The sequence below is a fragment of the Stylophora pistillata genome, chromosome 10 (genome assembly GCF_964205215.1).
Source record: "Stylophora pistillata chromosome 10, jaStyPist1.2, whole genome shotgun sequence".
Classification (NCBI taxonomy): domain Eukaryota; kingdom Metazoa; phylum Cnidaria; class Anthozoa; order Scleractinia; family Pocilloporidae; genus Stylophora; species Stylophora pistillata.
Window position 1 is genome coordinate 16495036 of NC_142528.1, and position 13185 is coordinate 16508220.

The window sequence follows — 13185 nt, forward strand, 5'->3', positions numbered from 1 at the left end:
ATACATATAAATTTCATATCTTGTAATTTTTAAAGTGATTTTAGTACTAGGTAATTAGGTGTCCCCAATTAGCGTACGTGGTACGCTAGAGATTTTGACACAGAAATAAAGTTCTTACCTTACCTTACGTGGGGAAAGACGTCGGGTACAAATCACACGGTATTGGTAGGCCACTCAGATAAGCAGGCGCTAGTTATATGAAGCACCTTGCTCGAGCGATGATTAATTCATGTAAGAAATCACAGATGCCTCTCTCCTCTCACAAGTCGTTATTGAGAAACTCGATAACATCGGACGAAAGGTTTCCTCGTACAATCGTGGCAAACTGAAGAGAGATCTATAAAAAGGTTTTTCGTCTTTAAGGCAGCGTCGCTAAGCAGGCAAGGCTAAGCTAAGTTAGGTTCTTAACAAATTATCTGTAAGAAAATTGTAGAAATCTCAAAATCGAAGCTGATTTATTCCCCATTTTTCTTTTCTTAGATGTGGCAAACATGAATTCATCAGTTGTTAACGGTTACTTTCGTGTCAGCAGTACTGTATGCATGACTTTAGCATATGTGGTTATATTCGTCCTTGGCTTCTTTGGTAACATCTGTATCATTTACATTGTGGTTTCTCGTAAAAGGATGAGGACTAACTTCAATTTCTTAATTGTAAATATGGCAGTTGGAGATCTCCTGGTTTCTCTCTTCATGATGCCGGTCGAGGTGAGTAACAGTTGGCCAATTATTAAATGTTACTCCATCGTTTAGTTTAGTTACGAAAAACCTCTCACTCACTCCTAAAAATTTAACACATTTTGTTATCCAACGCTATTAGCTCGGGTTGTTATTGAAAACCTCTTTTGTGTACTTCCCTGTCCCCGTAGGTGAAATTCTTGTATACTGGTTCATCCTGGATCCCAGGGGTACTGGGAAAAGTCACGTGTAAGTTTGTCAACTTCGTGGGGAGACAGTCCATTGCTGCGAGTATCATAACACTTGTCTTCATTACAGTGGATCGTTACTTCGCTGTTTTACATCCACTTCGAGACATTTGCTTCATTCGAAGCACAAAACTAGTCACCTCTGTGATATGGATCTCATCTTCCCTGTATTTTATGCCGTATCTCTTGCTCCTTGATGTTGTAAAGAGTGCTGATGGTTCTCACTGGGAATGCAGATTAGTTTGGAATTTCTTTACCTCAGATATAAGTGTCCAGGTTTCTATCGCCAAAGCCTATTACATAGCTATGTTCTTGATACTGTATTTGGTTCCTCTTGTTATCATCGCACGGGTTCATGTTCTTATTGGTCGACATCTTTGGTCACGCCAGATCCCAGGGGAGCCAACAGCTCTTCAGAGACATCAGAATGAACTGTCAAAGCGCAAAGTACTGCGCATGATCATCATCGTAGCGGTAACCTTTGCGTTGTGTTGGTTGCCAGCTCATATTCAGCATTTATTGATTTTCTGGTTTAACAACACTTATAAAGCTTTGCTCAAAGTTGAACACCTAGGATCCGGTTTATTTTTCATATCACACGCCAATAGTGCCATAAATCCATGTCTGTTTATCGGTTTAAACCAAAGATTCAACGATGACTTCAGAGGAATTCTCAGTTGTCTTTTCTGCCGAAATTCCTTTCCCACGAGGAGAAGCATTGGGACAGAAACACCTGTTGTTCTAACTCGCATAAGAAAGACTGTACGTCAATGTAGTGCCACTGTAATCTCTCCTCATTCTCAACAACGTGCACGGTCTCAGAGTTGTACGTTTTGAAACTTTTCTTTGGTTAGACAAGAAGATGAAAACCGACCGTATTGAACCTTTTTTTTTTTGCCATTGGTTAGACAGGACGATAAAACCCTACCAAAACCATTTAAAATTGATATTGTAAAAATTTTATCATCGCTGATCTGTTCTCAGTCGTATAAGTATTATTCAACAAATTAAAAAAAGGGTCATCAATGATAAGCCAACCCAGGGGAAGAAGTTGCATGGAAATAGTCATGGTCTATCTGAAAAGCTACACTTACTTTGTAGGACATTAGAGGACCACGTTCAACAAGTGTGTTTTGCGCGTCGTTGTTCTTATTATCATCCGGGAACTCATTAATGTTTCTTAGAAACCACACATAGCTTGTAAATATTTTCATGGCAAAAGTAGAACAAGGTATTATCAACCACTGCACAATTAAACCGCCAGGGTGAAATAGGTATATGGCAGACGTTATCTGCCTGTTGCATATAGCCAAACACAAAGTAGAAGAAGTTTTAAGACAGACAAACAGTTACCGGCTGTTACAAACAGTTACAAACAGTTTACGGCTGAAATATCAGACTCAGAAACTACATATTCCCAGGCAAATAAATTGACCAATTAATGTTTTTAAAAAACCTGTGAAGTCCTTGAAGACCCATACACTATTTGGTCTCCGTTATAATTGTATCACTTGATTGTGTGTAATGAAGCTCAGGCAGACAAAAGTATAGTTTAAGAACCATTATTGATAAAGTTTTCAGCGAAAGATGTGACCTGATGTGTATGGTCGTCTTCATTTAATTTTGCTCAGGAAATGTAAGCATTGTAACGAATTGTTTAAAAATATCTTCTGTACCGTTGGAGATAAAAGCACTGTCAAATTGAAACAGTTAGTGGTTTAGCACTTCTGATGTTTGTCAACAAATAAAAAAATCAAATATACAATACTGTACTCCCTAAATAGGTAAAGGTTTATTAACGTCTCCCCAAGATATCTATATAGTGTAATATAACAAAGAACTACCTTACGGCATTGAATAAATTAAAAATTACTTCGAAAGATGTGCTGTTCTTGAATGCACCATCGACGGAACCACGATTTTTCATCTCTTCAAATTGAAAGTGGTGATTTTTATCAATCTTTTGAACACATAACCTGTCATTTGACAACGTTTCGCAGGCCTATTACATTCCTTATTTAATATTAAAAAGTATAATCGGCTTAAATAACGCCCCAAAAAGTCCATCTTCATTTCTTTTAGTTACTTTTCAGAGTATCCTTAGATTTCGCCCATCTTTGGGAGTTAATTAACGTTTACATAGACAATATCACAAAATTTAAGCGTCAACTTTTTGGCATTTCAGAGAGCAACTTTCCAGCATTTTACGAGCACAATCGGGACAGGCCTTACCTCCGGTAACCGATCACCTACACTTGACATTTCGAATGGTCGCTTATTTGTAGTATTAAAACCAGATTTTTAATATTTACCGTGTATATCTATTGTCCATGTGATTAAAAAGAAAATTACACGTTAGCTTGAAGATATAAACAGTGATATCTTTTTTTCGTTGCTCACATCGTTCGGTAATCGATCTCAACAGAACTTCCGTGTTTGATTTAGTTCGATCGCCGAACACAATTAAATTCAATTTAAGGACTGTTCTATTTAGGAAAACTTTGTACACCTCTAACTCTGTTCTTGTAACACATTATCTCGTCTGCAGCTGCGTTTGGTCAGATTTTTGTCGTAATGAAATAAATCCAATTTAGTTGAATGGTGAAGTGCACATGTTTCTACCTTGTCTTCGGGAAAAGCGGATCTTTTGCCTGTCTTTCTCATTTGACGGAGCCAAAAATTGTACGTTTCCTATTTCTGATATACGATGCTTTCCTTTGGCGAATTTTCATCTGGCACTCTGCAATTTCGCCAAAGGGCGGTGACATAGTCGTCGCCAATTTGGCCTCAGTTTTCGGCTTCAGTTTTCGGTGGAAAAAAGACAGGATTTAAGAACGCCATTGTAGAAAACAATTGTCGTTGAAATTGTACAATACTTTTCCGTAAGATCTCTAGGCTAGGGTTCGTGTTTTTTTTTAAGAGAAGATCGTCGCCATAGTCATTTAACCCGTGTGTGTTTGCCATACCAGTACTGTTGATTATTCAAAAGAATATCCAGTCAATTCGCCACCACAACAAACTCGCCACCACTCGAGGTCAATCAGCACCGGTGGCGACTTGACTTAAGCGTTACGTGTAGCCTCTCGTGTGAATCTTACATCAAATGAAAGCTAATATGCAGTAGTACATTGCGAAAAGGGAAAGGGACTCAGAAGTCAGGTGTAGCGTCTCAATAATGGAACGTTAAACGAAATAAAACATGTGGATATCACGAAGATAATGATCAGTTTGTGAACAGCAAAACTAGAGTGATTTATTCGCCCAGTGATTTTCGCTAAGTGGTTTCCACCGTGTTTTTACCCTTTATTGAATATTTTCATTTGCTAAAAAGATTTCTCGTTCTAGTTTTGGGAGGCCTGTGCCTCCCAGGAGGCATAGCGGTCTTAGAGCGAGCACGAGGAAAATGGGTCGCCATGTTTGCTGTAGTTTACATTGTCTTGACTGCGGATTACTAAAAGCTCCTAAATAATGTGAGTTCTTTAGTAAAAATAGGACAATCCAGTGTTTGAAATTTCCAGGTTTACTTATCGCTCGTATATTTTTCATTTAGCGAATCGTGCAAAAGTTAAGAAGTGTAAGTGGATCTCACGTGATTTCCATCGTTGGATTTTATAAATAAATTGTGGATTTGCGACTACACACCGATATGAATGATATCGTATGAAACTAAAAGATGAATAAATTCAAGATCTAATCTTTCTTATGATATAAGTTTCATTAGATTTAATAGCGAATTACGTTCATAAGAGCGAAACTCGTGTTAAAGCTCACGTCGACATTCTCTTGAACTTTTTTCGCTTGAAACAAAGCACGCTAGTCTGTTTGAGTAAACCTCGTTGTATCTCTACGCGCTTTTAATTTTGCAATAAACTTCGACGTTAGCATTTAGATGATGAAAAAAAATTACGCGAGAGCTGGATACGAACAACGAATCCAGGAGCAGTAGGGGTGGGGTGGAGGACCCGAACATGTAAAACTTGTTTTCAGTCGTTTTTTGAAACTTTGGCTTTCTTAATACAGGGTCTTATGCAAAGACAAATCGTGTTTTCTATTTTGCTACATAGTAGTCCAGAATGCGTCTGCTGCATGAAGAGAAAGTGAAAGGTCCTATGCCGGCTTCTCTTCGAGAGGTAGTTATCCACAAGTGCACTTCATAAAGAAAAGTCCAGCATAAATAATAAGAAAATGTCATTTTGAAAGGTGGCTTATACCCCTATACACCCTAACATCGGTAAGCTACTGCCTGTGAATGTATTAAAATCATACAAATGAACTGCAGATTATGAAATGAATATGGAAGCGATCTTCGCAGTAATGAACACTACTTGAGCAGTACTGAAAATGAGGCCTGTACGGGATTTGAACCCAAGATCTGTGCTCCAAACTGTCCTCCGTGCGTTTCCAAAGGTACCGACAAAGAGAATTTGTTTGACAATCAGGAGTTTGTGTAGTTGATGATCATTTTCTCGATTGTAGTGAACTTATTGGGGGGATATCCTGTAAAAAAAGCTTGATGCTAGTCACTTTTATTGGTTAAAGGGTTAACTGATATATTACTTCGCTCTCACACTGCTTCGCCTGATAAGGGAGGAGTGTCGCTCAAAGGGAATTTTAATTCCAAACAAATTCAACTCAGATTTGATCAGTCAGATTCAGCTAAAAACATCATGAATACGGCACATTGATTTCCAGCCTTTCGAGTGGTTTTTAAATAATCTTCATTTTATTAAGCTGGTAAGGTCGTAATATATGAATTGTAATAATTTTTGTCAAGTGAATTGTGGAATACCCCCTCATAAAGGTAGTTCGTATTTTACTAATAATGTTCATTTTCCCCTGCCAAATTACTAGCACCTTGAGGATACCGTGGAACCTCTCAGACAGCAGATCTCCGTGTTACAGTCCCGCAGACGGATGCTACAGGAAGAACTGGATACTAGAAACCAGTTCTCTTCGTCTTTTAATGTATCATCGGTTCGTGAGCAGGATGAATCATAACAAACACTGAAGGGACTCATCGTTAAACAGGAAAGACCGACAGTTCGTTTCCTTAACCGGGCGAAGTGCATTATATGACAGTGTTATAACTCATCTACACCATGCCCGCCTAAAGCGCTTTCATTTCCTTTGGCCGTGCCTTCATACGTGCAGATCCATCTCACAAAGGCGAATTATAATATTAATATTATAACGAGTGATTATACGATTGTATGAAATGAATTTGATCTGTTTCATAAACCACTGTGCGAATGATGTCGTAGTTCTTCCGTGTTATAATGTTACAAGGTGTCAAACACTAGAAATCAAGCTTGTCTCTTCCGCAGTCAAAGCCGCAGATAGTTGCTCTTTCCTCGTACATTAACAATGAATATATTTGAAAGTAAGTCATTTAAAGGCTTTTAGTATCGCAAACGCGTTTCTTTCGGCAAACTGAATTTTGGATACAATGAAACATATGAAGTTCATATATTTTGAACTGCGGTAATAGATAGTAATAGATACGTATGATGCACGATCCTCGCAGTAGATAGCGCGTATATTTCATTGTATCTGATAGCGCATATATTTCATTGTATCTGATTTATCACTTTCACGGGTTTATTACGAATCAACTTAACGGCCTGCTCCCAGTTGGCTTGTTAGCTCAATTGGTAGAGCGCTGCACTAGTATCGCAGAGGTCAGTGGTTCGAGTCCCGTACAGGCCTGATTTTTTTTTTCAGGTCTGATTTTCGCTATTGCTTAAATAGCGCTATCTACTGCGAGGATCGTGCATCATACGTAAACTGAATTTTGTCGATATTCTCCCGTTTCCGTTTTACTGTTGGGAGCCTTGTACATCAAATCCTTTCCAACCACACGGACAGTTTTTTAGAAAATTGGATAATTTTTCATTCTTATTCAGTTTCACCCATAATAAAGAAATGAACATAAAAGTGGGAGTTTTACTTTACTGTGACTGAGATCAGAAAGTTTATATAATTGGTGCTTACTTTTCAAAGTTAGCAACCCAACAGGCAAGCCCCTTTCATCTTCTGAACCACTCGTATACGCAACCAAACACAAAGTGCAGACTCTGGTAGAAAAAATTTTTGAAACTAAGCTTTAAGTCATTACTTTGCGATGGCGATTTATTAGGTTGTGGCTACAAGTTATTAAGTGGCGATCGCAATAGATACTGTCGTCTACCACACAATTTACTCTAAGTAAACAAGTAATTTACTGTGGATGGGCTAGCGGGAGCCAATACCTTACAGAATTCTCTCGTTTCAAGTACCCTCAAGTAAGCACAGAGGCAAACTGTCACTCAGGGTGGAGAGTTAACTTCATAAATTCATTGGATTTACCGGTAAACCACACTTTGTGATCCGCTTCAGACTTCTTTGAGATGCGAACAAAGTGCATATGATTGCAGGAAGCTGAAGGTTTCATGTTCAAAATGTGAAACGGTGTGGAGGCTTTCTTTCATATAAGTTGGTAGAGCTTGACCTCATAAAAGCCGATTTTAAATTTGTTAGACTAGTCATTGATCCCTTGGTAACCAATGTGTTGCCGTAGACTTCCAATTCTTTTCACCAACAGGAAAATTTGAATCGCTCGAAAGTTATATCTTCTGTATGATAGAAACTCACGGCGGCTTTCTATATACTGGTTCACAATCGACATGATGTAAACTTGTCTTCTTTCTGTCGAAGGGGGAGAAAATCGCTGGGTGGCGTGGTCAACCGCCAAAATTAATGGGTCATGAAAGAAGTCAGCCCATTTTTAATATAAAATATAAAAATTAGATATCAGAATATTCTCAAACAGTCAGTTTAGGCGAAAAGCAATAAACATCACCACAAAGTGAGCATGTACGGTAACCTGGAGTCTGGTTTACCAGTTTAAATGTCCTTTTAAGACCTTCCCCTTTTCGCGTTAAGCAGGAAAAGGGGAAGGGGAAAATAGGGAGATCCGAAACACCTTCAAAGCGTCGACGGTTAATATTGACCTGCTTTTTTGACGAATGACGGTAAAAATTTTACCCTTTTTGACGATTGACGGTAGAAATCTATCCCTATTGACGACTGACGGTTACATTGTAGGCCCTTTGACGGCTGACGGTTAATCTTCATTAGAGACTCTTACAACACACCTCCTACGCAGAACAACGATAACATCTGTTCATCGTTGCACTCGCCTTATTTTTATAAAAAATGTTTTTACCTTATCCAAAGCAGTGGTCTCTAATATTCATATCCTTTTTATTATTTTACACGGTCAAATATGTCACATTTATTAATATTTTACTTGCGGGCAGAAGAAGAGATACCACAGAAAAAGAACGATAGAATTTATTCCTTTTTAGCTGACAGCTGCTTTTGAATATATGATCCTATCTTTTTACTACACCTTTATTCTTGTTGACCTAATTCCAATCAGATGTCCATCGATAGATTGAAGATGTCGAAACGTGAATTATTCGAGCTCTTCTGTTTACAATAAAATCCATCAGCAATTGGTTTGTCGGCCATCAAGCTTGGTTTTCGTAATTAATCATCTGCTGGAAAAGTCAACCATTCAAGCGGGAAAGAGTTTTAACGTCAAGTGTACTTTAGCCTTTTGAAAACGAAACTTCACCAGTGTACATGAAATGTGGAACACTTTTGAACGCAAAGAAAGAAGACGGTGAGGAGTATTCCCAACCCCGAACAGTCTTCGCCAACAGCATTTTTCCAGGTAACGTAAAATTGTTAATAGCTGGCATATCTTGCGTTACTTCAATATTGGATTCACTTTCCTCTTTAAACACCTATAAATTTTTGCGAAAAAAAGTTGTAGGTTTTAAAAGCCTCGAGGTATATTAAAAATAATTCAGATTTTGTACAGACGCAATTTTATCGTGGAATGGACAGGGCATCTCTAACAAAATACGGAGTTATTTTTTCAGTATACATACCAGGCTCTCTCCTTTTAATATATACTTTCAATCAAACGAATATAAAGGTATTACTTTGCTCTTATTACTTTGCTAAAGCACGCGGCTCTAAGAGCATCTGAGAAACACTGAGAGGCGACAATCGGTAGGCAACAAGTGAGAGAGAAAGTAAACCACACAGAAGTTGTCATACCCATGAGAGTCGCACAAAACATATGAAACATGTTTTTTAAGCCCAGCGAGATGACCTACACCGCTTTCAATCCTCTATTTCTGTTATGTCTAATTAACTACAAAGAAAAGTAAGCCAATTCAGATTGAATTCTCCCCCTTGCGCTAAAGGGAATCCTCTGCAAGCGAAAGTTTACAACCCTTGAGGCTCTTCTACCACTACCCGTAGCACTTGCAATGCCATTTGTTTCATCTTCCTTTGAACCTTTATTGGCTCTTATTGCACTCAGCGTGACGTTTTGTCACAGACCATCTCTGCACTTGTGGCAATATTTGTCCTCAAGCGCGCAGTTTCTGCCACGACATGGCTTCCCAACAATTGTGGATCGTTCCAGATTCCTCAGCAAATTTTATGTGTACGCATTAAATTTATTTTATGTTACTTTTGCAGGAATTTTTTTAATGCGCAGCAACTTTATCATTGCAGCAAAAGCTTGTAATTGTGACAACTTTTATTGTTTAGGCATTTTTTCAATATGCAGAAAGGTTTTCTATAATCAGTTTGCAGGACCCAAAAAAAATCTGTCAAAAGCACAAGCGGCCCAAGCGCACTGTGTGTGATTTTGGGGTCTAAATTTCATTAACGACAATACCTAACATATTAAGATCAAATTTTACGCGTAAGTGTGAGCCGTTAAAAAGGAAAAAAATTAAGAAAAAATTAAAAGGATACCAAAAGCGAGAAATAAAACGTGCGAAGTCTTCTTGCCTTTTTTCCGCAGCCGCTTTGTTGCCAACAGCGCACGCTTCTCATAGAAAGTCGCCAAAACAGCGTTAAATTAAAACGACTGTTGGCAACAAAGCAGCTACGGAAAAGGTAAGGAGACTTCACACGTTTTATTCGTCGCTTATGTTATTTACGCTTAGAATTCAATCTAAATACGTAAGCTATTTGCCGTTACTGAACTTTTGACCGCAAAATCACACACAGGACGCTTGGGCCGCCTGTGTCAAAAGTTTCTTCACTATGCAACACGTCATTTTCAATTTCTTTTTCTTTTGTAGACAATGACTGAAAATAGCAGCAACTTTTTATTTTGCAACATTTCCCCTGTGACCAACTGTTAGATATTTTTCTTCAGATTAGCACGCTTACTTTGAGGGTCTTAGTGGGGGATAGCTGACGGTTGACGGTTAGTTTTTTTCCATTTTGACGGTTGACCGATAATTTTTAACGCCTATGGTAGTTGACGGTTGACAACCTCGTTCCCAGGGCCTCTCATCTTCTAGCCCCCTGGAAGATGAAAAATCAAAGATTTACTGTATCCCGTCGGTTAAACGGCCACAACATCTCTGCTCGAATATATCGCTTCTAAACACTGGACTTGTTTGTGTTTTAAACTGAGGTTACAATACCTGCTCGGAGATATAGCGACTTGAAGGCTGCTATAAAACATGCCGACCTAAAAAACGATAAAGACTATTTTGAAGATGACAAAGGAAATGAAGCAAAAATCGAGCAGATAAACGACTCTTCCCTAGGGACATTTTTTACTTTGTAAACACGTGACCAGACCAAACCAGGGTCTCCCTTCTCTCGCTCCACGAGGCTTGAGGATGAAAGACCCTGGGAAAGAGTTTGGACGGTTAAATTTCAAAGCCTTTGGTGGATGACGTTTATTAGGAAGATATATTTCTATGAGTAAACAATGTATAATGACTATAACGATCGTATTTCGCACACTTTTAGGATTCTCTTTCAAACGATTGTTACGTTAATATCTTACACATATAAGGATCGACCTACATTCGATTGCTACGTAAGTATCTTATGTACTCTTTGGATTCTCTCTCATTTGATTGTTACGTTAGTATCTCGCGCACTTTAGGGTTCTCCTTCTCTCAGTGGTGAGAGCACTCACCTCCCATCACTGTGGTCCGGGTTCGATCTCCGGACCTGGTTTCACATGTGGGTTGAGTTTGTTGTTGGTTCTCGTCCTTGCTCCGAGGGTTTTTCTCTGGGTCCTCCGGTTTTCGACCCTCCGCAAAAACCAACATTCCAAATTCCAGTTCGATCTGGAAACAGTGGACAAGAAGAGCCACCCAGTGGAATATCCATTGCCAAATTATTTATTTATTTATATATTTACTATCTCTCACACTTTTAGAATTCTCTTTCATCGGATTCTTACGGTAGTATTAAGCGGTCTTTTAGAAAACTCTCTCATTCGGTTGTTACGTTAGTATTTAGCACACTTTATATAATTCTTTTTTATTTGATTGTTACGTTAGAATCTAAAGCACTTTCGGATACTTCTTTAATCGAATTCGAAAGTTACGTTAGTATTTTGTGCATTCTTAGAATTGTCCTACATTCGATTGTCACTTCAGTATCTCGCACTTTTAGAATTCTCATTGATTTGATTGGAACGTTCGTGTTTTCCTCGCCTTTAGCATTTTAAACATCGATTATAGATAAAAATGTCGTTGATCTCGAAGAAATCATTGATATGCTGGCGATGATAGCTTTCGACAGAGTACAAGACTCTCGACATGATCTAAGCTTGATCTCAGTTATGATCTTGTCGAACGGCAAGAAATGTTTCTTCATAATAAACGTCAACCGGTAAAGGCCTTGACATTTAACCATCAACTGCCAAAATCTAATAAAATTAATTGTCAGCCATCAAAGCTATTCCCCATGACGGCTCTCTTTCAAGGGGTACGGAGCGGTATTAGTGGTCGCCAACAGAGTATAAAGGGGGACTATAGAAAATTGACGGCCAACTGTTTCAGTTCATTTCAAGTTTATTTCCAACTACATTTATAGTTCAAAGTGCTGCTCTAGTATGAAACCCATCACGGAACAATTTACAGCATTTTAACCTCAATTGTTCTTCTCAGGAGTGGTACACCATTCTAATAAATTAATTCTTATTAATTCTTATTAAACATATCCAAAAAAGAAGTAGTGTTATCAGGTGTCCCACAGGGATTGGTCCCAGGACCCTTGCTATTCCTTATTTATATAAAGGATATATCTAACAGCTCTGATAAATTGAACTTCTACTTATTGATGATACCAATTTGTTATACGCTGACAAAAATCTCAAATCGCTTGAATCTACAGTTTTTGCAGAAATTTTTAGGGTTTATAACTGGCTGATCGCAAATAAATTATCACTTAATATAAAGAAATCTAATTTTCTCCTTTTTAGACCAACACAAGAATAGTTAAATCACCAAGTCAACTTGAAAGTACTTGACCATCAAAATTAACAACTCGTACAATTCTTTAGAATGCAAAAATTACGTCATTGGTTTGCTTAATGATGAAAATCTTTCTTGGAAATACCACATCGCCCACACTGCTTCAAAAATAAGTACAACAATTGGAATTACTGCCAGCCTTAGACACTATACCACTGAATACTTTACACCACATATACATATCGGTTATTCAGCCCTTCTTATTGTATGGCATAGTCGATGGGGCCAAGCTGCTAGAACTTACAAAAACGAAATTCTTATTCTTCAAAAATGCGCTCTCCGCCTCATGTTCTTTGGTGACTACAATTCTCATGCAGTACCTTATTTTGTCTCCTCTTGCTTTCTTCCCTTGGATCTACTCTACTTTAAATCCGTTGCTATTCTAATGCATGATAAATCTAACAGCTTAACACCTACTAAAATATCTCACTTATTTGCTTCCAAACCTAATTTTCACTCATATAGTTCAAGATCATCTTCAAGAGGTGACTATTATGTTAAACACTGAAGGTTAGACAAACATACTAAGTCTTTTTCAAGGTACAGTGTAAAAATCTGAAACAGTTTATCGTGTGAAATGCGTCAAATGTCCAAAAATAACTTTAAAACCAATGTCCACGATACTTTACTCCGAATACTTTCAGAAGAAAATGATTATATTAGTTTACCCGACTTAATAACAAAATTTTCCTGAAAACTCGGCTTCGTATATTTGCAATGTAAACTTAATTAGATTGAATTTGTTTTTATTTATTTGTTTATTTACTTAGCATTTTTTCCTTTCTTTCTCTAGTCTTTCTTGTGAGCCAATTGTACTGGCATATACATAAAATACGTGTAACCACTGCTCGCCTCGACTAGCTAATCTACTAACTGCGGGCAGTGGATATTGCTTTCTGTAAA

The 13185-nt window shown here is 38.0% G+C and overlaps 1 protein-coding gene across 1 annotated transcript; it reads left to right on the top strand.

Moving 5' to 3' along the window:
- The first annotated feature begins 391 nt into the window (after positions 1-391).
- Positions 392-1762, top strand: LOC148721995 (substance-P receptor-like). Its single transcript, XM_088736762.1, has 2 exons — positions 392-707; positions 869-1762. Exons 1-2 carry the CDS (start codon positions 492-494, stop codon positions 1760-1762), a joined length of 1110 nt encoding a protein of 369 aa, XP_088592888.1. The 5' UTR covers positions 392-491.
- Positions 1763-13185: the final 11423 nt, after the last annotated feature.